The sequence below is a fragment of the Meles meles genome, chromosome 21 (genome assembly GCF_922984935.1).
Source record: "Meles meles chromosome 21, mMelMel3.1 paternal haplotype, whole genome shotgun sequence".
In the NCBI taxonomy this organism is placed as follows: domain Eukaryota; kingdom Metazoa; phylum Chordata; class Mammalia; order Carnivora; family Mustelidae; genus Meles; species Meles meles.
The window spans coordinates 12,633,714-12,661,072 of NC_060086.1; the positions used below are offsets into that span (position 1 = coordinate 12,633,714).

At 51.2% G+C, this 27,359-nt stretch overlaps 2 protein-coding genes across 9 annotated transcripts; one reads left to right on the forward strand and one right to left on the reverse strand.

The window, feature by feature from the left end:
• Positions 1–1,231: 1,231 nt before the first annotated feature.
• On the forward strand, positions 1,232–2,209 carry LOC123933561 (olfactory receptor 10AC1-like). Its single transcript, XM_045992875.1, has one exon. The coding sequence runs from the start codon at positions 1,232–1,234 to the stop codon at positions 2,207–2,209; it is 978 nt and encodes a 325-aa protein (XP_045848831.1).
• Positions 2,210–5,819: 3,610 nt separating this feature from the next.
• On the reverse strand, positions 5,820–27,005 carry LOC123933560 (zinc finger protein 300-like). Of its 8 annotated transcripts, none has more exons than XM_045992870.1 (10): positions 26,928–27,005; positions 26,581–26,650; positions 26,366–26,483; positions 21,524–21,626; positions 20,722–20,950; positions 18,570–18,796; positions 17,296–17,338; positions 11,542–11,668; positions 11,163–11,258; positions 5,820–9,162 (listed from the first exon to the last, which is right to left on the reverse strand). In XM_045992870.1, the coding sequence occupies exons 6-10, from the start codon at positions 18,623–18,625 to the stop codon at positions 8,090–8,092; spliced, it is 1,395 nt and encodes a 464-aa protein (XP_045848826.1). In that variant the 5' UTR covers positions 18,626–18,796; positions 20,722–20,950; positions 21,524–21,626; positions 26,366–26,483; positions 26,581–26,650; positions 26,928–27,005; the 3' UTR covers positions 5,820–8,089. The 8 variants fall into 8 exon arrangements, with proteins under 8 accessions (XP_045848826.1, XP_045848825.1, XP_045848824.1 ...); XM_045992869.1 differs by having other exon boundaries at positions 26,855–26,989; XM_045992868.1 differs by having other exon boundaries at positions 18,570–18,744; positions 20,722–20,788; positions 26,581–26,989.
• Positions 27,006–27,359: the final 354 nt, after the last annotated feature.

The window sequence follows — 27,359 nt, forward strand, 5'->3', positions numbered from 1 at the left end:
TCATGCACTCCGCACGGAGCCCGTGGTGTCCGTGAGGCAAAGTCGGAAGACACACGGAAGGGCAAAGAAGGGAGAGTTAAGCGAGGAATTGTCGTCTGTCTTTGGAGGTCCTTCAGGTGGGCGGTGCTAAAGGCAGGAGGGCTGGCAGGGGTCCGCTGTGATCCCTGGGGGAGAGGAAGCCTGGGAGGGGAGAGAACAGAGGAGCTCCTGCCCAGCTGTCCTGCGGGGGTGGGGACGGGTGCCCAACCGCAGTGACTTCTGACTTCGGAACTGAGCCCGTGGCTAGCTCCTTTCACATAAGGTCGAGGAAGTTTCCTCGAGAAATGACGCAGTAAGTAGTTCAGGACAGGTTGCGTTGGAAGTGTGGGCGGGGGGTGTGGGCAGTATTGCTGATGGTCTTCGGCTCAGAGAAGGGAGAGTGTCTGCGGGGGGCTCGGGCTGCACATCACAGCTGGGGCCGCGGGCGCGGGCAGTGCCGCTCATGAAGGCTGCTGTGCGCCGTAACACGGAGCAGGTGCACGTCTTCCCCGGGATGGAGTCAGAATGGACGGGCCCAAGATGACCATAGGGGCTGTTCTGAGTCCCCCTAAGGGGAGAGCTGGAAGACATAAATAAGACAAAAGACAACGGCCAGGGCAGGTGAGGACAGGAGGGTGTGCGGTCTGTCCTCGGAGAGCCTGGGGTGTGACCTCCCCGAGATGGGCGAATGCAGGTGGTAGGATGGGCCTCCGGGGACAGAAGACTCTGGTGCTTCTCCAGCCCCTCACCCCGGGCTTTGTCCCAGCAGTGACCATGTCCATACCCCAGAACCAGCTGCTCGGGAAAGAGCCCGTCCCTTCAGAAATCGGACCCCCGTCTGATCGGGCCACTGTTCACTCAGGTGCCCATCCCCACCTTCCTCCCTGTAAGGCTGGCCTGTCGGGTACGGGAGCTCTGGGCTCCAAATGCTGGACAGACGTGGAGACTGGTGGACAGGTGTGCAGAGACCCCCGGGTGCCTGGAAGAGCCCAGGGCATGGAGGCCAGAGGAAGAGCAGACGGAGGCTCCAGACATCTGAATTCCTGGGGACACTGGGCTGAGGGCAGCAAGGGGCAGAAAGTGCCAGCTTGGGGATGAAGCCCAGTGTCACCGGTGGAAGGGGTGTGGGGGCCGTCCGTGTGTTTTCTGGGAGGGACGCGTCCCCGTGACCCTCCTCTCCGGCCCGCCCGCCTGTCCCCCTGCAGGTCCCGACATGAGCCCTTGGCCAGAATCCAACTGGACCGCGGCGCAGGAGTTCGTGATCCTGGGTTTCTCCGGATGGCCCCAGGGGCTGCGGCTGCTGCTCTTCGCCTTCCTCCTGCCGCTCTATCTGGCCACGCTGGCGGGAAACCTGCTCATCCTGGGCCTGGCCATCGTGGAGCCTGCCCTGCACACCCCCATGTACTTCTTTCTGGGGGCACTGTCCGCTGTGGAGGTGGCCTACACGCTGGTGCTGACCCCGCGCATGCTCGCCGGCTTCCTGCTGCCGCCGGGGGGCCAGGCGGTGGCCCGAGCCACCTGCGCTGCCCAGATGGGCCTCTTTGTGGCGCTGGGAGGCTCCGAGTGCCTGCTACTGGCTGCCATGGCCCTGGACCGCTACCTGGCCATCTGCCACCCCCTCTCCTACCCCCAGATCATGACCACGGGGCTCTGCTGGTGCCTCCTCGCCTCCTGCTGTGCTGGGGGCTCTATCCTGGCCTTGGGGCTCACCACAGCCATTTTCCAGCTGCCCTTCTGCCGGGGTGGCCTCGTCAACCACGTCTTCTGTGACCTCCCGGCAGTGTTGGTGCTGGCGTGCGGGAACCGCCGGCTGCAGGAGCGGGTCCTGCTGGCGGCTTGCCTGTTGCTGCTGGTGCTGCCCCTGGCCCTGATCCTGCTGTCCTACACCAGGGTGCTGGTGGTCATTCTGGGTGTTGGGGGGCCTGCAGGCCGCCGCAAGGCCTTCAACACGGTGGCGTCACACCTCACGGTGGCTGTGCTCCACTACGGCTGTGCCACAGCCATGTACGCCAGACCCCTGAGCAGCCGTGACCTCGAGGAGGACAAGCTGGTCTCACTCATCTACGTCAGCCTCACGCCGCTGCTCTACCCCGCCATCTACACGCTGCGGAATCGGGATGTGCAGGGCGCCCTGCAGCGGGCAGTCAGCGGCAGGACGCCAGGGCCTGTCCACCAGGCCGACATCAACTAACGGTGCAAGCCAGGGGGTGTCTGTCCTGAAATCTGATCGGGCCACTGTCCACTCAGGTGCCCATCCCCACCTTCCTCCCTGTAAGGCTGGCCTGTCGGTTATGGGAGCTCTGGGCTCCAAATGCTGGACGGACGTGGAGACTGGTGGACAGGTGTGCAGAGACCCCCGGGTGCCTGGAAGAGCCCAGGGCACGGAGGCCAGAGGAAGAGCAGACGGAGGCTCCAGACATCTGAATTCCTGGGGACACTGGGCTGAGGGCAGCAAGGGCAGAAAGTGCCAGCTTGGGGACTTGTTCTCCTCCTTCACTGAGCGGAACCTTGCTGCTCCAGAGCCATCTGTGGCTCCCCAGGACGGGCTGGATGGAAACGTGGTGTACAGCTTATGAGGACTCCGAAATCGCACCGCAACCTGGTTCTTTGGCGTCCATGGACATTTCAAGCTGAACGGTTCCTGCTGGTGGCCGTGTGCTGTGGGACATTCCGCAGCCCTTGTCTCTACCCAGTAGACGCCAGGAACACACCACCGCTCCCCCACACTTGAGATGCCCCAAACTGTCACCAGACGTGACCAAACATCACCCAAGGGGCGAGGTCAGCCCTGGCTGAGAACAGCGGCTCTGACGTCTGGCCACACAGTATCCATTGAAGAGAAATGAGTGCATGCGCAAGAGGTTCACAGCTGCATTAGTGATAATAGACAAAAACCGAAGACAAGCCAAGTGTTCATGAACATGGAATAGACACAAAGATGGGGCGCGTGGGTGGCTCAATCGATGAAGCACCTGACCCTTGATCTTGGCTCAGGTCATAATCTCAGCGTCACGAGTTCAAGCCCCACATTGGGCCCCGTGCTGGGCATGGAGTCCACTGTAGATTCTCTCCCTCCCTCCTCCTCTGCCCTCCCCCCCACCCCGCCCCACTCTCTCTCCTCCTCTTAAGAAAAGAAATAGACAACAAAAACTTTGTGGCATATTCACGTGACAGAATTGTACACAGTAAGAAAGAGACACGTGTTGCTGTTGGCAGACACAGATATGACACTGAGTATGAGAAGCGAAACTCAGAGAGCACACACCAAATGCCTCCCTGCTCATAAGGCCAACGACAGACTCATCAGCGGTGGCTGATCCTGTAACAGGGGTTACCTGGGAGAAGGGTCTGGATTGGCACAGGCACAGGAGAAGTCCCGTATTCAGACCTGGCTGGTCGTGACGTGGGCGTACATGTGTACAAATCCCCATCAAGATGCTTACATCGGGTCGGTGCACTTGGCCGTCTGTAAGTAAACCACAGCTGGTTCAACTGTTCGCCAAGTAAGGCAAGACTTCGGGATTGCCGTGACTTTGCTCCTGCTGCTTTATGCCCCTGGTACACGTTCTTCCTCTCCTTCCACCTATGAACATGCCTTCCTCCTCTCGACGACAACAGCTGCGACGCCAAAATATAATTTCAGCATGTGCTTCACTTCCCGCTCATCTACGCACACCCTCCACGCAACTACACGGTGAGCCCCCTAAAGCCAGACCTCAGACCCTGTCCTTCTAGTTCCCGATCTGTGAACTTGGTGGTTCTTAATATGTGATGGGAGGAACAAACCATGCACGAGCTCCTGGGTTCTCTGGGGGTCTCACATATGGGCTACAGGCCCAGGGGCAATGCTCTGGAGTCCTACCAAGGGCAAGAATCTGTCCAATGGAGTCCTCCTCTGGGGTCTGTGGTCAGGGTGTCAGAACTGGCTGAAAACCTCAGCTGGCAAATTCTGGGGCCCACCTTACCAATCAATGCAAGGAGCCTCGGAAGCAGCGGGCTTGTAACTTGGTGTCCTAACTGCATCCAGAAAACTCAGCAGACCTGATTGTACCAGGGCCAGAGGTCCAGATCGTGTGGGAGGGAACTCATCCAAGAAACATTCCCCCTCCCCTAGAGTCCCATTCAGACACTGGAAGCCTGAGAGGCTGGGCAAATGGCCCATCTATAGGGGTTGCCTTGGAGCCCGGGAAGAAGGGAATATATGACGCCACATAGGGCTCCCAACTGCTTCAGATGACTCGTGATGGGGTCTCTGTCTGTCCGGCTCTCCGCCCACCCACACTACCTGCTTTCTCACCTTCCGTGTCTCCCTCAGGCCGGTGCAAGGAAGAGAACGGGATGTCCCGATGCACACAGGAGTTCTGGCTCCAGGCACCAGAGGTGACCCCCATCCCCGCCCCCGAAACCACCAGGTAGGAGAAGGTCTTCTATCCTGAAGGGCCGGTGCGTGGCCGTCTGTGGTTGTGCGCGGGGCTGGTTTGGCTTGGCTCCGGGGCTGGGCTTAGAGGAGGGGCGCCCCACCGGGTGTGAACCACCAAGCAGCCGGAAGCCGTCCGAACCCCTCCTGCTGCACAAGGTCCTTTAGAATATGGTGAGTCTCAAGACGCATCAAGTTTTGAGTTTGGGGTTCTTTTTCCCTTTATTTACTGATGTTGGAGATACCAGTGATACGTAATGACAGTAATCTCAGTTGTACAGCACAATTTGATAGATGCGTCCAGCATAACACGATCACAAGCACGGTTAACATTATCTCACACTCGCCGCATTTTCCACCTTGCGAAGAGAACGTTGAAGATTTACTCTCTTAGCAGCTTTCAGACACGTGACACTTTCCAGTTTCCGATTCTCCACCGTCCCCCACCGATGTGACCTTACAGACCCTTACTGGAAAGGTCCCTTCCCTCTCCGGGGTGTCCCCGTCAGCCTCCCCAGGATATGAGGAACTTGCAGCAACGTGACAGCAAGAGGTCCCAGGAGGACCCCCAGACCTGGCGTGTCGGCCTCCTGCCAGCTGCCCAGCCCAGAGCCACATCTGTGGGCTTTGGCTTTAGCGGGGAGCTTGCTAACTTGCTCGGGCCCTGCAGGGGGCTCTCGGATCATTGGCATCAGGCCACTAGATCCCTTGCCACCGTGTGCCCAGGGTGGGATCCACAATAACCCCCAGGGTCGAGGGCCAAGGTGTACAGCAACAGAGGGCACGCAGGCCCTTGAGCTCGATGGCCCCTATGGCACCAGGCAAGACTAGGTGTCCCGGGGCCACCTGGGAGCACAGCTGGTGGGGAAGGAGAGTCTCTCTGTCCTCTAAGGCCACACAGGGCCCCTCTATCGTAGCCCACACTCCTGTCCTGGCCATTACCCCAGGCAGGTCCTCAGAGCCTCGGTCAGGCAGGTGCTCAGAGTGGGGAAGCTCGCTCGCTTGAAGCCCAGCACCTGCTGGGGGAACTCGTTGGGGCATCAACAGTTTGAAGACAGACCCCCAGCATCTCAAACCCACCCCCGCCTCAGTCCTCCCAGGTCCAGGAGGACTCTGGTTGCTTCTTTCCCAGCTTGCACTTTGGGATAGGAAGGACTCTGACGATCAGCAGCCTCAGGCCAAAGCAGTGCCCCCTGAGACCGGCAAGCGCGGGACCCCAAACAGACTGGCCGACCCAGCAGAGCCAGTTAGCCACGAGCAGGAAAAGGCATTCCCCGCGGACCCTCCCAGCCTGTTCCTGGGGCCAGTTGTGAGGACTTTGTTGAACTAACACTCGTTAAGAGGAGCGCTGGTGGTCGGTGGGTTCAACAGCAGGCCACAGGAGAACGGGAAACAGACATTTATTATTCACGAGGCCCTGGGGGCGGGGCAAGAAATACACAGCGGGCCTGGAGGGGCCACATGGGGACATCAAGGCAGAAAGCAGAAAGAGACTGGACCCGGGGCACGTGACTTTATTAGGGCCCGTAGGCTAGGACCACACTGGTCCATTCAAACCAGAGAAGCTGGGTTTAGGTAAGCGCCACGGGGGTCTTGGCTAAGGGGCGCATAAGGCAGACAAGCGCTGGCGAGCAGGGGAGTCTGCAGCTCGCAAGGATGTGGGAGGCAGGCATGCAGGGACCTCACATTTGCTCATGGCTTTGCGGCTGTGATCCCGGGGCCGGCGGATCAGTGTCGGGTCCCCGCAGACCGCTCGGCCAGATGTTTCGGGTGCGGAGCTGCGATACGATACCGAGGAGCAGCTTAGCTGGCTGTCAACAGGTACAGGTACGTATCTAAGATGCGAATTTACTGTTCACCCGCCTGGGCGCAGGCCGCCTGAGCCTGTGAGCTCACATCTTGTTATATCTGAGCCATGTTTTCTCTTCTTCCTATAGTCTGCCTCTTAGGAACTCCTGCTTGCTTGTAGCGTTTTAATCTAGATGCTTCTCTGTAGACGGACTCCTGGGAAACTGCTTTGCTCGACTCTGTTCCCTTTCTCTGGAGCTGAGTATCTGGGCTTTCCGCTCAGCATTTTGGTGTTCACGTTGCAATGCCCGTACTTCTCATTTCTAGACACTCAGTGAGCTCCCCTGTCCAAAGAGACCAGTTCTCTGGCTTTGTGCCTTGCTGTCATGTGGTTTTAAGTCTTTGCTTTCAATCATTTGTGAAGGCAGTTATTCTTCTAGAATTTTGTGTTTCTGTGACCCTAAAATACTGGACGTTATTTTAAGTATCTGTTAACCGTCTTGCTGTAGCTTGGTCCTTCGTGTTTTGTAGCTGGGGATTATGAAGTCATGTGGGGTTTTGTATGTCAAAATGCCGACAAATGTGGGTTGAGAGTGTTTCCCTCCAAAATATATTTTGTTTGCTTCTGCCACTGGTTCCAAAAACAGGGCAAATTTCTATATTGACTGGTTAGTTTTAAGACTGGGACAGGAATAAGAGGAATTCCAAATTCTGACTCACACAGGATGCTGGTCAGAGCTCATGAATCATCGGGGTAAACCTTTCCCCATCAGAGCCCAAAGGAGAGGCAGACAAGGTTCTGGAGCAAGGGAGACTTTTCCCTAGCCCACCCCCTTTCCCCGCGTGTACAGACTTCTGAAATTTCTGACTCTGTAAGTTACTTCAGGACCCACTCTTCGCCTTGTGTGCCCCACGGCCTTGCCTCGCATCCTCCTTTGGTCTCGAACACCTGAGCTTTGGGGAAAACCAAGTTAAACCGTCGGGGCAGCTCCAGTTTCCGCCCTCCAACTGCATCTTTGGCTCTCTGCTCAGCTAACCTCGCTGGCACCTGGACACTGCACTGGTTTTCTTGCCAGCCCAACTATGCGTTTTAAAGAACCTTATCTGTTACCAGCCATCATTTCCGGTCACTTATGGTGGAATGGCTTTTGCCTCAAGTGGCCCACCGTTTTGCCAGAAAAGGGAATTCTGACCTTACACGATATGAAACCTGATTAGGAACCAGTCAGCGGAGAGATCCTCAGGATCGGTCAGGAAATGGCTGGTATTCAGATCCAGCAAGCAAACAAAAATTGGGATGGGATGTTGGGCTGGGGTCTGGAGTCCTGGTCTAATAAGCTCCTGCTGGTCTGGGTACGGAGTACGTCACAGAGACAAAAGGGCCTGATTTCGTATGGGACGTCCTGGTACAGGTAATTCCATACACTCCGGTGTGTCTGCCTGACAAGCTCACACTTACAGCCAATTACCAACGTGGCTTAAAATAAATCAGATTCTTTCTAGGCGGCGTCCTCAGGAACAGACCCCCTATGCGCCCCCTGGGATTGCTCTGATGTTTATTAGACCTGTTGTCTTAATGATTTAATTTAGTCACAGATTTCAAAGCCCTATAGCCACAGTTAATGCAGATAGACTTTATAATGAGGTATACCCTGTAAAAATATATCGCGCTAGAGCATCATTCATTGGTTTTAAGAGACGGGCCCTTCCTGATTCTCCTGACTAGTCCAGTCTCCCCTGGATTCGCATCTCCGCATACCCGCAGCACTGGACTTTCTGCCGAAGGGTTTTCCACACTCACAACCTCCAGAGGTGCGACTGCCACCGACACGCCGGGACTCGGGAGCTGAAGCCCCCGCTCTTCCCTCACCCGTACAGCTTCTCCCGGGTGTGGATTCTGTGGTGGCGGATGAGGTTGGCCTTCTGGGAGAAGGTCTTCCCGCACTCGGAGCACTCGTAGGGCTTCTTGCCCATGTGAGTTCGCTTGTGGATGATGAGGCAGGAGTTCTGCGAGAAGGCTTTCCCACACTCGCTGCACTTGTAGGGCTTCTCGCCCGTGTGAGTCCTCTGATGCAGGATGAGGTGGGACTTCTGGAAGAAGGCTTTCCCACACTCGCCGCAGCCGTAGGGCTTCTCCCCGGTGTGGGTCCGGAAGTGGATGATGAGGCACGACTTGCGCGAGAACGACTTCCCGCACTCTTTGCAGCCGTAGGGCTTCTCCCCCGTGTGGGACCGGTGGTGCTCGATGAGGCGGGACTTGTGGGAGAAGGTCTTCTCGCACTCGGAGCACTTGTACGGCTTCCCTCCTGCAAGAGCTGCGGCGGGCAAGGACAGGCTCGTCTTCTGTGATGGCAGCGGCCCGCCGCTGCCATCCCCCCCGCGTTTCTCTCTGTGACCTCCCCGGCTAACCCTGCAGCCTAGCCCCTGGGCCCCAGGCGCAGGGGGCTGCTCACCCCCGTGCACACCCAGGTGTGTCCTGAGTTCCGATTCGTAGGAGAAGCCTTTCCCACAACGCGGGCACCTGTGGGCTCTCTCGGCGCCACCAGCTCCCCAGTGGGCACTCCGGGCCTGGTCCCCGCGGAGGGCTTTCCGACACTGGTCACACTCACGTGGCCGCCCTACAGAAGGGGGGGTTTCGAGCTTGGAGTAGAGAAACAGGTTCCCCTGTCCGTCACACTCAAATCGCCTTCTTGCAAGGTAGGCGTTGGGGATGACGTCTACATTCCATGGTAGCCTCCTTCCACACGAGTCACATGTATGGATCTGCTCTTTGGAAGGAGCAAGGTTTGTGTCCCGACAGACTGTCTTTTCAATTGGGTTACACGCGTGGCGCCCTTTCTCTGAGGGCTCTTGCTTGTCTAGGAATGCAACGTGCCTCAGAAGTTGGTTCTGGTGTTCCGGTGGTCTTCCTACTGGGTGGTCAACCTGCAAAATTTCTTCTAGGGGAAAAAAATAATGACACAACTTGTTAATCTTTCCAGGGTCACGTCACAGAACTAAATGATTTCACAAACACTTAGGAGGAAGATTACCTTTGTGGTTTCACACCTCATTGCCGAGATTCAATCATCACAATCATAAACCTACTACAAACACATCCTAGTCTCTTGGCTTTTTTTTTTTCTTAGATTTTATTTATTTATTTGACAGACAGAGATCACGAGTAGGCAGAGAGGCAGGCAGAGAGAGAGAGAGGGAAGCAGGCTCCCCGCTGAGCAGAGAGCCCAATGCAGGGCTTGATCCCAGGACCCTGAGATCATGACCCGAGCCAAAGGCAGAGGCTTAACCCACTGAGCCACCCAGGCGCCCCAGATTTTTTTTTTCTTTTTAAGATTTACTTATTTTAGAGAGAGAGCAAGTGAGCCTGAGTGGGAGGGCCAGAGGGAGAGGGAGAGAGAATCCCAAGCAGACTCCGCGCCAAGCACAGGGCCCCACACGGGGCTCGATCTCACAACCCAAGTTGAAATCAAGAGTCAGATGCCTGGCTGATGAGCCACCCAGGCACCGTATCCCTTGGCTTTTGAAAGGAAAAAATGGGATACTGGAAAGAGGGATTTACCGTGGACAGTAAATACACATAGCTTTGCTATTAATGAGTTTGACATGTCAATTGGGAAGAAGGTGAGGACACGCAAGTAAAAGGGAACGAGAGAAAAACTGGAAAGGGCGGGGGCATGTTGGCATCCCCGTCACTATGGCAACCATGCGGAGGTTCTTAAATGTGGGATTCTGCATCCCATGCTTGCATGCTCATTTGCTTTTAGCTTCGTTTACATTTTAAACCACCAACTGTACCCACTGGTTCACCTCTCACGCCCAGACCCAGAACAGCCAAGGAGCTCCTTGGTGTAGAAATGTTGCAGTTCCTTGAGTCCCACTGCCAAACTCCTAATGGACAAAAATCAGTATCTACTGATCTTCCGCCCTGCCTACATCAGGGTGTCCCGGGTTGGGACCCAGCCAAGGGGGTGTTTTTAAAGCTCCCCAGGTGATTCTGCTGTGCATCCCTGATTAATAACAACGTCCCTGAAACAAATGCTTGATAAAAAGACCCTGGAAGGATAAAAGGTCCCAGAAGGAAGAGGGAAGGAAGAGCCAGTGACCACCACGTGTGTCCCACAGAATAAGGACAAATAAGAAACACTCTTCTCCCCTTGGGATTACACTGGGACAGGGAGAAAGGAGTTTCGTTTATGACCCATTAAGCAAAACGGAGCCATGTTACATAGTTTTGAAAGAAGAGTCATTTAAAGTCACATAAAAGGGAGAAATTAAGTTTCTGAGGCATTTTGCAATAAAAGAAAAGACAATGAAATAAAAGTGAGTGGCAAAAAGTAAGTTATTTTAAAATAGGGGCGATCGGGGTGCCTGGGTGGCTCAGTGGTTTAAGTCGCTGCCTTCGGCTCAGGTCATGATCTCAGGGTCCTGGGATCGAGTCCCGTATCGGGCTCTCTGCTCCGCAGGGAGCCTGCTTCCTCCTCTCTCTGCCTGCCTCTCTGCCTACTTGTATCTCTCTCTGTCAAATAAATAAATAAAATCTATAAAAAAATAAAATAGGGGCGATCTACAAATCCCTGAAAACATGAAGAAATCTGTTTCACAACCATGGGAGAAAGGGTCAGACTGAAGATTCTAGAGAAACACTGAGCAAGCAAGGTCTCAGATGGGGACAGTCGGGTCAAAATAACAGAATAAAAAGAGAACAGGTCTTTCTCTAAAACCCAGGGGAAAGAGTGTGATCCTGTATCGTCGTGGGATGTGTGCAGGCAGCGGGAGTCATTTGGGGCAACTCAAGGTCTCGGGCCAAGACTTCCACAACTGCTTGCAAAGATCCAAGGCTTTTTAAGAACAGTTGCCTGAAACCCACCCAAAGTTCAGCTCTGTGACCAACCAGATGTCCACTCGCCCCACCCCGCCCTGCAAGCTGATCCTCTCTCACCTGGAAAGCTCCATCTGAGGATTTCTTCCTCCTCCATCCATGGTTCTTGCCCTTGCTCCAACCTGGAGATCACAGCTGGTTTGGTGACTTGATACCCTATTGATGAGAAATATCCCTGGTTATGAGGATATATGCCAAGCCACGTGGGCCACCTAAGGAAGCAGAAGGTTCAGGGGGCTCAACAAACACTTCCATCTCGGCTGAAGAATGGGTTTCTCACTTGGGAGGTAAATTCACAAATAACGCAGGCGAGATGAGAGCCAGAGCCTTGTTGAACTGAAACCCAAGGCCAAACATGCTTAGTCCTTGAGAAGTTTTGCGTAAGCGAGAAAAGAAAGGAGCTAGGATAGAATTGGGAAACACGGGAAGCTCGCCTCACCCACTGAGACCAGGTGGCTATAGTTCTCCAGCATCACATCCCGGTACAGTGTCCTCTGTGTGGGGTCCAGCTGCTGCCATTCCTTCCGGGTGAAGCCCACAGCCACGTCTCTGAATGACAACAACCGCTGGAACAACACGTTCCTGATTAATCTGGAATGCTCCGCACAGAGTACCATGGCAAAGGTGTAGCGGTGATGGGTGTCAACACCTCGGATGTCAGGTTTCCCCATGTTAAGTGATTTGGGAACTTAACGTGCCCCTAACTCTGTACTATATGTCGTGGAAGAGAAGAAAAAGCTCATTAGAAAAGATCTTGCTTCTGGAGCTCTATTCATGCATTCATTTTTCAGTGCGTGAGCATCTATAGAAGATTTGGTAGGTTAATGGCATTCTGCTGGGTGCTTGGGGTTGAAAGCTGAATGCAGCATTACTCTTGCTGTGACGGCTTCTGGAGCCTGGTGGAGTGAGATAAACGTAAGACTTCCATACGGCTATGATGGAAGTATATTAAGGACAGAACAAAGACAGCAGTCAAATGTCGGATGTCAAGTTAAGCTTCACTGGAGGCTGCCTTTGTGCGGAATCATGAAAGATCACCAGCACGTCCTGATGTGCTAGCCCTGAAGGTATTTCCTATCAAGAGGCATGGCATGAGCAAAAGCAAGGCGTCACAAAAAAATCTGGTAGGAATTACAAATACTTGGGAACATCAATGTAGAATTGTGTGTGTGTGAGAGAGAGAAGGAGGTGGGGGGAGAGAGAGAGAGAGAGAGAACGAGCGCATATCACAAGACAAAGGGTTTTTCTCCTACAAGACAATGGGGACTCCCAACACGGTATTTAAGGAGCGGAACTATAAGAGATGACGGGATGTAGAAAAAGGTAGGGAATCACTGGGAGAGAATGAGTAAATAAAATTGGGGCACAATTATAATCAATGACATGAGATATTGTCAAAATTAAAGTAGCAACAAGAGGAAAGGAGCAAAAGGATTCCACACATGCAGAACAGGGCTTGGCTCTCTTTTCTCTTCTTCGTCTTCTCTCTCTGGATGAATTAAGCACCAAAACAACAAATTATTTTATATTGAATGTGGTAAGACTGTAACCATATGTAAATCATTTTTAACACAAATATGGAAGTTAAAAGGCAAAAACATAAAAAAAACTATAATCAGATTTACTAATGGAAACACAATATAAAAGGAAGTAAAATCTGACATAAGGGGCACCTGGGTGGCTCAGTGGGTTAAGCTGCTGCCTTCGGCTCAGGTCATGATCTCAGGGTCCTGGGATCGAGTCCCGCATGGGGCTCTCTGCTCGGCAGGGAGCCTGCTTCCCTCTCTCTCTCTGCCTGCCTCTCTGCCTACTTGTGATCTCTCTGTCAAATAAATAAATAAAATCTTTTAAAAAAATCTGATATAAATAACAAAGTATGAATGTGTGAGGAAGTGAAGTGTAGAGTCGGCATATGTAAGTGAAGTTAAGTTGTTACGAGGCAAAAAGAGACTGCTAGAAGTCTAAAATATTCAGTGTAAGCCTCATGGTAACTACACCAAAAAAACCTACAACAGATACACAAAAATAAAGAGGAAAGAATCAAAACATGTCACTACAAGAAACTCTCAAACCACAATAAAGACAAGAGAGGAAGAGGGGAACAAAGAGACTACAGAACAGAAAACAATGAACGAAGTGGCAACAGTAAGTCCTTACCTACCAGTAGTCACTTTAAATGTAAATAAACTCAACTCCCCAAATTAAAACACATAGAGTGGCTGAATAGGTTAAAAATAATAATAATAATAATAAGACCCAAGTATATGCTGTCTGCAAGAGACTCACTTTAGACTTCAGGACATGTATTGGGTAAGAATGAAGGGATGAAGAAAGATGTCCCATGCCACATAGTAGTAATCAAAAAAGAGCTGGTCTGGTTATACTTGTATCAGACAAGATAGTCTTTAAGTCAAATACTGTCACAAGAAACAAAGAAAGTCCTTTTATAATTATAAAAGTGTCCATTCAACAGGAAGATATAACAATTTTAAATACATATGCACCCAACAACAAAGGACCTAAATACATAAAGCAAACATTGACAAATCACAAGGAAGAAACAGAAAGCATTACAATACTAGTAAGGGGCTTTACTAGCCCACTCTCAATAATGGGTAGATTGTCTAGACAGAATATCAACAAGAAAACAGCAGACATGAACAACACTATAGACAAATAACTCTAAGAGATATCTACAGAACATTCTACCCAACAGCAGCAGAATACTCATTCTTGTCAAGAGCACACAGAATGTTCTCCAGGATGGATCACAAGCTAGATCACAAAACAAGTCTTAACAAACTTAAAAAGACCAAAATTGTTCCAAGTATCTTTTCTAATCACAATGAAATGAAATAGAAATTAATAATAGAAAGGGGAGAAATTTTAAATTATTGGAAATTAAATAACACATTCTTAAACACCATTGGGTCCAGAAGAAATCAAAAAGGAAATTATGAAATATCTTAAGATTGATGAAAACACAACAGACCAAAACTTAAGGGATGCAGCAAAAGCAGCAGTAAGAGGGAGTTTTGTAGAAACGAACACCTACATTAAAAAAGAGAAAAAAATCTCAAATAAACAATCTAAATTTGTACCTCTAGAAACAGAAGAACTAAGTCCCAAATTGGCAGAAGGAAATAATAAAGATTAGAGCAGAAATAAATGAAATAGGGAAGAGAAAATAATAGAAACAAAATAAAACTAAGAGTTGGTTTTTTGAAATGATAAGTTGACAAACACTTACTCTAGACTAAGAAAAAAAAAAAGAGAGAAGACTGGAATAAATAAAATCAGAAATGAAAGAGGAGACATTACAGTTGATGCCAGAGAAATAAAAAGATCCTGAAAAACTATGATACACAATTCTATGCTTACGAGCAGGACAACCTAGAAAAAAAATTAACACAATTCTTAAAAAAAAAAAATACAACCTACCAATACCAAATCAAGAAGATACAGAAAGCCTGGGCATACCAGAAACACATAAAAAGAATGAAGTAACCAAAACACTCCTAACAAAGAAACACCCAGGACTTCATGGGTGACTTCTGCCAAAAATTTAAATAATAATTAATACCAATCCTTCTTAAATTCTTCCCCCCCCCAAAAAAAAACAGAAAAAGAAGGAATACTTCCAAATTCCTTCTACAAGGCCAGCATTACTCTGATATCAAAACCAAAGACTTCACACAAAAAGAAAACTACGGGCCAATAACCCTGCTAAATAGAGATGTAAAAACCCTCACCAAAATATCAGCGCATCAAATTCAACAGCCCAGTAAAAGGATCAGACACATGACCAAGTAGGGTTTAATCACTGGGATGCAAGGATGGTTCAACACATGAAAATCCAATCAAGATGCCACATTAACAGAACAAAGAATAAAGATCACAAAATCCGCTCAATAGCTGCATAAAAAGCATTTTGCAAACTTCAACACCCTTCATGATTAAAAGCTCTCAGCAAACTAAGAATAGGAAGAACTCACCTCAACACAATAAAGGCCATTTATGAAAATCCCCGAGCTAATATCACATTCAGTGGTGAAAGCTTTCCATCTAAGACCTGGAACAAGGCAAAGAGGCCCGTTCTCACCTCTCCTGTTCAACCTAGTACCAGAAGTCTGGCTAGAGCAATCGGACAAGAAAAAGAAATAAAAGGCATCCAAATTAGGAAGGAAGAAGTGAATGTTTCTGTGCTCGAAGAGGATGTGATCTTATGGAATGTGGGTCTCAAGGAGATACTTGTATTCTCATGCCTCCTGCAGAATCATTCACAGTAGCTTAGAGATGGAAACCGCCTAAGTGTCCATCAGCAGATGAACGGACCATGTGGTGTACACATTCCACAGAATATTGGCCATGAGAGAGAAGGACATCCCTTCATTTGGGACAACACGGATGAACCTGGAGGACATTATGCGGAATGAAATAGCCCAGACACAGGAGGACAGACACTGGACGATCCTACTTTAATGAGGGCTCTAGAATGGCCAAACTCCTAGAACTAGAGAGTAGCATGGAGGGTACCAGGGGCTGGGAGGGGCAGGGAAACGGGGAGGTGCTGGTTAAGGGTTCAGTGTTTGTTACGGAAGATGAATAAGATCTAAAGATCTACTGTACGGCCAAGGCTCTGTAGTTAACCATCCTGCACTGTATCCTTACTCCACTGCATGTGATGCTCGTCCACAAGGCCTCAGCTCCCTCTTGGGCTAGCAGGCGCCCTTTGCACCCACCCCGAGCAGGTGGTGCTCCTGGGGGCACTCCGCCGCTGACCCAGCCTCTCAGCCCTAGACGTGGCCTAAGCTGGGCTAGTCTGAGTTTCTCCCAAAGACCACACAAACTTGCTCTGTGAGGGGACTCAGTCCCTATTTCTGGCAGAACTCCTGGGGGTGGGGGGTGGACCATGCCTGCTTCCGGCCTCACGGATGATGCTGGTGTATGAGAAGGAAGTCACAGACGCAGAGGCAAAGGACCGGAAAGACTCCAGGCGACACCTGCATTCCTCGATGTGACCGTCTCTGAGTCCCAGCTGCAACCTGCTCCTCCCACGGTCTAGGTACTGCCTAGTTCTAGCTGGGTTTCTGGCTCTTGAAACGTGGATTCTGGCCAGCACACTTCCTGTTCCCAAGTTCCTGCACCCGGGGTAAAGGGAGGGACCTGTCGCGACGAATGAGAGAACGCAGACAGGCTGGGAGCAGACAACGTCACTGACATCTGATCACAGTGACCCCGTAAGGAAGGGGGGCCAAGGGCAGATGCGTGAGGTCTAAGTCATGAAAAGAGGAACCTGGGACCCCAGGAGAAAAGGCCAGGAGCGCTCTGACCATCTTCCCTCCACGCTCCTGCCAAAGACTGAAACTGAGCTGTTCACTCTCCATCTGTGTCAAAACTTACTATGAGAAAGAATTTGCAGAACACGGGACTCGCTCCTTCCTCTGCACAATGCGGTGTCTCCCCTAGGTCAGTCCGACATCACAAGGCTATTTACATAGAAGTGCGAATTTTGATTCCTTAAGCAACCGCAATCACAGATCTCCACACTGACGGAAGACCCACCGTTTAGTTGGGGGAAAAGTCGCAGAAGCTTTGCTGGCGCGTCTGCCGCAGTGTTCTCATTACAGAGGACCCTGCCCGCTCATGCCAAGGCCCATCACGTAAACTCCTCAGTACCGAAAGCAGCTTTATTTCCTCTAAGAAGTTGACATGCCAGTCCCAAGCAGACAACACAAGTCATACGTGGGATCAAGTCATACGTGGGATGGAATCTGTCTTTTCCGAGAGCCAGTCTTGTCAGACACAAGTTTATCGGGCAGCTCCTAACTCTATCCGCCCGGCCCTTCCCAGGGCCGCCCCCTTCTACTCATTTCCCATCTTCAGTGACCCTGGGTCCTGTTTGCATTGTTTTGACTGGATGCATTCTGAGAAGCATCCCCGAACCCGCCCAGTAAAGCAGAGTGGAGTATAAAGAAATGCCACGGCGCACCTGGGGGTGGGCACAGTTGGTTAAGCCTCTGACTCCTGATTTCTCCTCAGGTCGTGATCTCAGGGTAGTGGGATCGAGCCCACGTCAGACTCCCCACTCAGCAGGGAGTCTGCTTCTCCCTCTCCCCTTCCTCCTGCTCGAGTTCTCACTCTATCAAATAAATAAATCTAAAACAAATAAATTTAAAAATGCCCTACTCACCTGGTACATGGTCCTTCCCTGATGGGCCAGGAAAAGCAGACACCTGTGAAAGCAGAGACGGGGTGGGGAGAGGAGAGCACGTGAGAGGCCAAGCTCGCTGCGGGCACAGGGGGAGGACAGGCTTCCCCCAAGGACCCTGCCACCACACAACGCCCTCGCCTTGGCGCGTCATGGGGGACCCCACCTTGTGAGGGTCCACTCTCAACTTTTCTACTTAATCCACATACGTATCCTGTGTTTCAGTCATCAGTGTGCCATTTACTAACCCCTCCCCTCGTTCCCCAGAAATTAATTCATAGAAATTTATTCTGAAGAAACAGTCACGAGTTTAGGCAAAGAGTTAGGTGCCAAGATATCTATTACATTTTGTTAAAACTCCGAAATAAAAGAGAAAATAACAACCAACGAAGGGGGATGAGTAAACACACTACCTCCAAAGGGAAACGAACCCGCTATGTAACTTATGAAAATAAAATCATGGAAAACTATTTTAGCGACAGCATACTCATCACTGAAAAAAAAGGTGGTCGAAACTATTGACTCCCATACACACAGACGCATGCACACACACATGCTCACGCAGGACAATCTCTGAAATGATGTAAGACAAAAAAGCTAGTGGTTAGCTCTGGGCAGTTGGGTCACGACCACTTTATAAAATACTTTCTTTGTCCTGGGCGCCTGGGCGGCTCAGTGGGTTAAAGCCTCTGCCTTCGGCTTGGGTCATGATCTCAGGGTCCTGGGATCGAGTCCCGCATCGGGCTCTCTGCTCAGTGGGGAGCCAGCTTCCCCTTCTTTCTCTGCCTGCCTCTCTGCCTACTTGTGATCTCTTTCTCTGTCAAATAAATAAATAAAATCTTTTTTAAAAAATACAATAAAATACTTTCTTTGTCCTTAGATGAATTTCCTAACTTTCCCTATGACTAACAGGCACTTCGTATATTTTTAAAACATTTGTTGTCTACTAAGCTTCTAACCCAAAGCTCGTCACCAGGCCTGCCCCTGGCAGGCATTGAGGACCACTCCCAGGAAAATATAAAAATGGGTTCCTGAAGGCAGAGTCCATTAAATGGAGTTCAGGTAGGGCAGGCGGGGGGCGGGGGGGGGGGGGGAGGAATCTCGGCCCTCCAGCCCCTCCCCGGACCTGTGGGGCTCCGTGCGCTCCTCCTCCCGCACCGGTGGTCTGTCTGCTGTCACTGCTCACCACAACCGCCCTGGCTCATCTGTGCTGACTGCTGCCCGGGAAGCAGTTCCAGTCTGGCTCTGCCACTTACCAAATATGGGACAAGATCTGATGGCTTCTCCTGAGCCCTCCTCCTCCTTTCCTCATTTTGCCAGGGAACAGGAACACGAAGGTTCAGGAGCAAATTTACTGTGGCTGGAAGCGTCAACTGGACCCCACACCTATCTCTCTCCTGAACACACACGAGGTTGATCTTACGTATGTTCCTACTCGGGACAGAGACACACGGGAGTTGGGTCCGAGAAGTCTGCAGAGACACTAAAACTCTAGAGTTACAGAAACTCCGTAAAGAATCCTGAGGGTGTTTTGTTTTTAACTGGAGATGACCTCCATTTTTAAAATAAGAGATTAGTCAGTCAAGTGTCATACAATTCAAGCGTGCCGTGCTATGAACCAATTTAAACTATCATACAAGAAACTATCAAACATGGAAATCGCTTCTGGCTAGACCAGTAAGTGGGGGAAAGATAAAAAAAAAGGAGGATATGTAATCCATAAACACGTGATTCACAGATGGGTATCAGGTAGATGGATGGGATTTTCCCAGGTCCCTGGAGTTTTAGCTAAATTCCCAAACACCCTAAGTTCTCCGGGGGAGCCGCTAGACCCAACCCGACAGACGCCTCCCTTTGGAGAAGGAACGGCAGAAGGAGAGGTATCTACTGAAGGTGTATGTGGGGTTTTGTTTCCTTCCTACACCAAGAGGGTCATTACAAGCGAATCAGAGGGAGCCTGCAAAAAGGGGGGGGGGTAAACTCGCCCCCCCATAGGCTGGATGTGTGCCCAGGTGCAGAACTCTGGGGCACATGGTGGTTCAGCAGACGGGGGCACGAGCTCTCCAGGGACAGCTTTGTGCATGCAGGAGCCCAGCAGCGAGAGTGAGCTTTGCAACCAAAGAACTCAGAAGTTAAAGGCCAGCAAGGGCCACCACGGTGATCAGGTGAAGAGAGGGGGCAGGACCAGGAGCCCCCCTGCCCAGTCTCCGTGTGTTGGAACCAGGACTTGAGAGTTCCTGGTGGCACCTGGAGGGCGGGAAGGTAGGTGGGCATGAACTCTACAGCAAGAACACAGAGAAGAAGGACCACTGAGCCAGGAGCTGGGGCTGGGCACTGAGGTCTGCCAGACAGCCCAGGCTGGTATCACAAGCTCTGCACCCCCAAAAGGCCATCAGGTGGCCTCCGGAATGATGGAGGGCAGCCAGCTAGGCAGGTGAAGCTACCAAGAGAACCAAGCAAGGAGATATCTGTGCTACTTTCCCCTCCTCCTGCCCCGCCCGTGGTGGAGAAAGAAGCAGTCCGATGAGGAGAATGAAGGGTTAAGGAAGAGCAGAGACAGAAAGGATCACAGGCCTTCCACCTGGGAATGAAGACCTGCAGCCCCACAGCAGGGAGCGGGGGAAGCTCAGAACTGGACGGGAGAGTGAGCTGTGCACTAGACCAAAAGCAGCCAGCCGAAGAGAGACTGGTCTTCATCACAACTTCAAGTGACTGAACCACTCTGGGTTACCAGAGAGCTCCTTCTGGCAGGGAAGTGTTCTGAGTTGAACTCTGTCCCCCAAGAAGATATGCCGGGGATCCTAGCCCTGGGTGTCTCCAAATGTGACCTAATTTAGCGAGAGAGTCTTTGCAGATGATGATGGAGGGTGTCCCAACCCAGTGGGACTGGCATGCTTGTGAAAAGGGGAAACTGGGCACAGGGAGAACATCAGGGAAGATGAAGGCAGAAATGCCAAGTACTGCTGGCAAGCCGCCAAAAGCAGGGGGGAGGCCCGGAGCAAGTGCTCCAGCTCAGCCTCAGAAGGAACCAGCCCCACCCCAAACTGAGCTGAGACAGATCCCATCCCTGAGCTTCAAGCCGCCCCAGTCTGTAGTACTTTGTCCTGGCGCCCCCAGGGAAATGAGGACAGGAAGGCAGACCCAACGCGTGGGTCCAAAACCCTGGTCAGAGGGGACACTCTACTCTCTTTCCTGTTCGTGTACATCCAGTTTCAGCCTGTGGAGTGGGTTTTTGTAAAAACATATAAAGAAAAAATTCTGCACAAAACACACACAACGTTAACAACAGTGACCTTCGCGTGGTAGGCTCCGTTTCGAAACCGTGGCATTTAACTAGTTTTTTTTAAGACAATCGACATATGCTCACTGTTCAATATTTCAATATTTCATAAAAATATATCATCTTACTGGGTTTTCTCTCCATGACCGCCTATCAGAGTCCTTCCCCTGGAGGAGAGGAAATCCGTGGGAGGGTCTGAAGGGGTGGAAGGTGGGAAGGGGCGGGTTTTAGCGATGACCCGAGGCGCACGGGAGGAAGCCGCCGCCTGGCAGTCGGGAGCCCTGGGCGCTAGAGCTGGCTCGGCCTCTAGAGAGCTGGGCGGCTCTGAACACCGCTCTCACGCGCATTTTCTTTCGTCTTTAACATGAGAAGGAAAAATGAAATACTCTTAGGTTAAGAAAACAACTTCTATGCCTTGACTATACGAGGAGGGTCTACGTCTCACGAGTGGAGTGCGGGGCAGTGGGGATGGGGGTGGGGAAGTGGGTGGGGGGCGCGGGCAGGACAGAGGGACAGTGAATGCACCGGAGTGTAGAGAGATCGGGGCGGGGGGGGGGGGCCGTCCTCCGAGAGTCACGGGGATCCCTTCCCTTGCTCCTGTCTCTCATACCCTAAAGCAGGGGATCCCTCTCCTGCTAGCAAACCTTCCCCTAAACCAAATCCTAGATGATCCCCTGATACGATGGCATCCCCCAAATTCACGGTCAACAAGCAGGTCCTCAGCTATTTTAGGGACGTTTTCCTGGGGGCTGCCCTGTACTGCGTGGACCTCCAGCTTCAGCCCTAAGCTCTAAGGGGGAGCTCAGAGAGGGTGCCCTGCTTCCAAAGTAGATTGCTGCTCCCCGGGTCACCTTTACAAGAATTATCCTATTGGTGGGGTGCCTGGGGCTGGAGGACTGGCAAAGCTCTGCTCTCCTGCTGAGAACTTACCGTGGGGCGGAGGCTCAGCTCCTGCTTCCAGGCAGTCTGGGGGTAGAAAGGAGCCACCAGGTCCCAGCCCGATCCTTAGCCTTTGTCCAGACGCTAAGAACACCTGCAAATAGACAGTGTGGGGAGACTCACGTGAGGACATCGGCAGGACATCTACCTCTGACTGGGGGCGGAGAAGTGGAAACACAAGAAGGACCTCACGCCATCCCGTGTGAAGAGCCGAGAGAAACCTCGGCTGACAGCAAGCCAGGAATCAGGGGCCCTGGGCCTCAAACCACCGGATGCTGACTTCTGCCGACCCCCGTGAGCCTGGACATACGGTACCCTGAGCGCCCCGGGGAAGAGGCCCACGGTCCCACGCTCTGATTCTGGCCTTGGAAGACGTGAATGGAGTTGCAGCCAGTCACATCCCTCTGGACTGGACAGAGCTGCGAGGTGACAGTGAGTGTTGCTTTAAATCACGGGGTATGGGGTCGTCTGGGACCCAGCCCTCTGCGGGGAGCTCAGGAGAAGGCTTAGGGCTGGGCATGAGACCACAGAGAGACTCCCTGAATAGCGAAGGTCTGGAGGAGCAGAGTGGCTGCCATTGTGGGAAACGCGGGGAAGGCCCATCCTTCCAGAAACTTCTGAGGAACAAAGCCTTACACTGCGCCAAGGGAAGGGCAACAAAACCTGTTGCTCCCTGAGCACAGGTGAGACTGCCAGCTCCTGACGGGGAAAAGGGGGGAAAAACTCCCCAGTGGGAAGGGAGCAGGCATGTATCCTAGGCTCCTACTCCAGAGGGAGGGGCAGCAGCCCTGACAAGCTGCCAGCCCCTCGACTCAGAGACGCAGGGCCCCCTACCACCAGCCCAAGCAGCATCGAGCAACAAGCCAAGCATCAGCACGGAGAGAAAGTAACAGCAGGGAACAGTGAGCAGCCCACCTCGCGTGGAGCGAGGCCACGGCCAGACCGTAACCAGAGCAACAGGAAATGCCAGCCCTGTCCCCTCCTAACCGGTCTTGCAGAGACCAACCTCTTGCCTCCCAGCCCCATGCACAGTGACAGGGGAGCAGAGGTCTCCAACCCCCCCCCCACAATGCCCAGCATTCATTTAAAAAAGAAAAAAAAAAAAAATTACGGGGAGCCTGGGTGGCTCAGTGGGTTAATACCTCTGTTCGGCTCAGGTCATGATCCCAGGGTCCTGGGATCAAGCCCCACATCGGGCTTTCTGCTCCATGGGGAGCCTGCTTTCTCCTCTCTCTCTGCCTGCCTCTCTGCCTACTTGTGATCTCTGTCTGTCAAATAAATAAATAAAATCTTTAAAAAAAAGAAAAAAGAAATTACAAAAAGCAAGAGAACCACCCACTGCAGAGACAAAGCAAGGGCCAGAGGCCATCTTGATCTTGGGTCTGGGCACACGAACACACAGATGGGAGGCATAAGTAGCCCAAACACACGTGAAACACGCAGGGGAAACCAACAAATCCCCTATCATAGTGAAAAAATTCTAGCACGTGTTTTTAGAAATTAAGATTCCGGATACAAAAAATAAATAGCAAGCGTATACAACATTTGATTAACAATTTAAAAGCTTGACCTATGGGATCGGACAGAAGCAAGCACTTGATAACAAGAGAACATAAATTCTTTTTCAGCACATTTGGAATAGTTATAAAAACTGACCTAAAAAAGCTAAGAATAAACTTCGACAAATATGTTAAAATGAATATTGTATAGATACCACTCTCTAAACCAAAAAGCAATACAACTGGAAAATAAGAAGTATGCAGATTTATAACAATGACTGCAAAAATATTACACATCAAAATGGAGACATACTTGCAAAGACACTTTTTTTTAAAAAGTACAGCCCTAAGATACTCATTAGATAAAAATGGAAAATTAACGACATGCATCGCAGGAGGCCAGCACAGAAAAACGTAAACCCAAAAGCCATAAAAGAAGCACGTATGAGCAGAGATTTTTTTTTTTTTGAGCAGAGATTTTAAAAAGAGGAAATCAAAGAAATAATAGAACAGCTTTTAAAAAAAAATCCTGCCACCAATGTATTACCCGAATGCAATCATGGTGAGACATTCAACAAAACTACATTGAGGAACATTCCACAAAACAACTGGCCTGGATTCGTCAAAATTGCTATTTTATTGAAGACAAGGAAAGACTGCAGAACTGTTCCAGAGAAAAGACGATAAAAGGACACTGGGGGGATAAAAGCAGAGCATGATCGGAGATCTCCTTGAGTCAGAAAGGGTCTTCCTGAGACGACGGGTGCAAACTGTGAGTAAGATCTGTGGACAACAGCCTTCAGCAAGAAAAGGAAAATAAAGAAAAAAAAAAAAAAAAAAAAAAAAAAAAAAAGATCTGTGGACAACAGTACTGTATCAGTGCTAATTTCCTGGTGTTGATCATTATCCTGTGGCCGCCTGACACAATGGCCTTGTTTTTGGGAAATTCACACGAAGTGTGTACCCACACGCGTATGTATGGAGGGGAGAGGAAAAGAAGGAGAAAGCAAATTGTCTATGAATGAGCCAATGATGGCCTCTGTGGAGTGGACCCTAGCAGGCTGAGACCAGCAGCTCAAAAGGCCAGTAGCACCAAACTCCAATGTTAATGTGCAGTCATGTGAAAGACAAGCCAAATAGAAACAGATTTTTAGTCATTTAGAGCCTGCCTGCTTTGCCTACCCCATGCGTCTGTAGCCAGCATCAGGTAGCCAGAGATAAAAATACACCATGTGGCTAGAGGGACCCCGAGAACCTCTGAGCCAGAGATAACCAGGGGTATCTTTGTCCTCCTCCCTTCTGGGAAGAGACCCCTGGACCCTAACCTCTGGATGGTCTCATGCTGTGAGGGACCTTGCCCTCACTTGCATGCTTAAATAAAACTTGCGTGTGCTCCTGGTCACATGGTTGTATCTTTTTCTTTAATCGGCCTTGAAATCCCTCAAGTCCCCTACACAAATGTGGTTAAAATGCTCACATTCGAGAAATTCAGATGAAAAGTGTTCAGGAATTCTCTGTACATTCTACCATTGTGACTTTTCTTTACTTCTGAAGTTCTGCCCAAATAAAAAACCGTGAAGAAGAAAATACAATCAATTCTTCAAAAAGATTAAAACTAGTAACATAACTGGTTTATGTTTAAAACTAATAAAATAGACTAAGTTCGAGCACCCTTGATCAAGAAAGCAAGAGGAGGCAAAAATCCAATTTTTAGACATGAAAAAAAGACAAATTTCAGATACAGCAGAGATGCCTTTAAGTTACAAGATCCCTACAGACAATGCAATGCCATAAATCGGAAGTTAAACTGGACAGTTTCTTAGAAAAATATCAAGTCCTAAAATTGACAAAGCAACAGAAAACTGGAAAAAAAAAACAACAACAACCACTAAACATTAAATAAAACGAATTGGTACTCGGAAATAGACCCATCAAGGAAATACCAGTCTCGATCAAAATCTAGTCAACATTTTTGCAACGTGCCTAGCCATAAATGGATTTGTATCTGGAATATATGAAAAAAATACTAAAAATAAATGAGAAAAAGACACAGCCAAAGTAATACAGGCAAAGGTAACGAACACACAAAACAATATATTGTTCATGACCACATTCCCATCTAGTAAGTAAATAACATGTAAGAATAAAGCGACCTCAGGAGTTGTCACCCAGAGAGGAAGGGAAATGCAATGAGGGGTGATATTAAAATAGCTCCAATGGTACTTATAAGGTTTTAATTCTTTAGAAAATCCAAAGCAAACAAACTTTTCACATCTCCTCCATCTAAATGGTGACTGAAAAGAGTTTCGTTCTTTTCTCCCTTCGCTGTACTTGGAGATCTTTTCTAACGGGATTAGCTGAACACAGTTAAGAAAAGATCATGGGTTGTGATAGAAGAAACACCTCCTTCAAGTCATGATGGAAACAACTGATAAGCCTCATCAAGATGTAGAACTGTAGTACCGGTTTCGCTTCACCCCCTTCCCGCCAGCTCAAGTGTGTCCTGTATCTTGAACAAAAAAGCCTCAAAGAACGACAGATCCAACCCCATCTCTGCATCTCCGGGTACCGCCACCGTGGCTCTACTTCTCCTCGTAGAGTGTGGGGAAAGAACCGTCTACACCGAACCGTGTCCGCCTCCTGCCTTCTTCGACAGTCTGCAAACGGATGCATGCACTCGCACACCCCTGCTTCTCTCACCCTCGCCAGCGCGGGCCTGGCTTCCTCCACGCACTTTTCCCACCACCTTAGCTCAGTCCCCATCAACTCTACTCAATGCTGGTCATATTCACACCAAAAGAGAAACTTCATCACAACACTGCCTTGCCTAAAACCCTTCATGGAACCCAGTCCATACCCCCTAGCCCAGCTTGATATGCTCCCCGAAACCACCTCCAGCCTCCAGCCTCCCCACTCTGCCCCCCAGCTCTTCCATGGCACAAAACCCAGCAGTACCTGCACGCTTCATGGGGGCCTCTTGCCTTTGCATAGACTGTTCCCTACCCTTAATCCTTTTGCCCCCTGTCACCCATGGAGACCTTATTTCAAGTCTGATACTCAGTCACGCCTCCCCCAGCAGGAACTGACCTCCTGCCTGGGGGGTCCCTTCATCCAGTAGGGATAGCTATCAGAGCACCCACACCTTGGTGGCCCTTATCTATTCACAGGACCGACACCTCCATAGGGCTCTAGCCAAGGATGGGACTTGGTGCTTCCCCAGTGGCTGTCCCAGACACTCAACAAATGTTTGTCAGATGCAGACTGGCACCACAGATCCATGAAGTACCAATCATTTCACATCCTTCCTTCCTTGCCCTCAGAGCTCAGAGCCTACCGTTGGCTGCGACGTGAGGTCCGAAGGAGTGACGGAGGGTCCGACAGGAGGGGGTTCCTTCCTCAGCAGTCCCTCCTCAGCCACGGGAGGCCGGGCCGCACCAGCGGAGTTCGGGGACCTGGATGGGCAGAGAAGCTCCAGGTCAAGGGATGGAAACAAATGCACCGTCGGGAAAGAGGGGTGACCATTGGGGGGAGAGCTGCCCCCCAGCTCACCGGGGCCACGGCTGTCACTGGGTCCACCGCGCTAAGCCCCCTGCGGACCGTGGGCTCCGACGAGGCTTGGCTGCAGGACGGCAGAAAAGCAGTGAGACCAGCCTGCCCCCGGCCCCCGCCCCAAACCAGACAGGAACCCCGACCCTCCCCAGTAGACGTCAGATGGAGCCGCCCACCGGACCCCCCTTCCCCCGCCACCCGCCACCCAGCACAGCACCCCTCCCAGCGTCCGCCAGCTCTGCAGCCGTGGCTCTGCCACACGTGCCCTCTCTACCGCTCGGGCGGAGGGAATAGCCAGTCCCAGATGCCGCGGGGGCCTCAGGACCAGCCAGGTCGAAGGTGCTGACCACCGCGAGCCCAGTCTGAGGTCCGGAAGTGCGCACACCACTCTCGGAGACCTCCGGACACAGCCGAGATGCCCCTGGACTGAAGGAAACTACAATTCCCGGGAGCCTCCGCGGTGAGGTACTTCCGGCCGGCGGTCCAGACATTTCCGGCCACGGAGTAGCGGGTGTGGGCGGGTGGGTATGGCGCAGTGGCCCCGCGGTGGTCCCCCGGGATGTGAGAGAATGCACCGTCTCTCACTGTTGCCGGCGGCAGTGGCCGTCGGGGCTTCCCACGGGATCGGATCCGGGCTGTCCCCAGCCCCGTGCCCTGTTGAGGGATGGGTTATGGCTGTCCCCCCTTGGCCCCCTGTTTGGGCGCCAACCTGGGCTTGTCCGTACACTACCTCCCCAGAAGTCTACTACTACCTGAGGGGCTCCATGTTGGGCACTTGA

Bases quoted from the DNA above. Each gene is read 5' to 3' on its own strand.
- LOC123933561 (XM_045992875.1), top strand. From the start codon at position 1,232: ATGAGCCCTTGGCCAGAATCCAACTGGACCGCGGCGCAGGAGTTCGTG.
- LOC123933560 (XM_045992870.1), bottom strand. From the start codon at position 18,625: ATGAGGAAAGGAGGAGGAGGGCTCAGGAGAAGCCATCAGATCTTGTCC. The intron at 11,669-17,295 runs GTGAGTAGGGCA...GTGTTGTTCCAG, and splicing joins AGGGAAGGACCATGTACCAG to CGGTTGTTGTCATTCAGAGA. The intron at 9,163-11,162 runs GTGAGAGAGGAT...TTTTTCCCCTAG, and splicing joins CCTCAGATGGAGCTTTCCAG to AAGAAATTTTGCAGGTTGAC.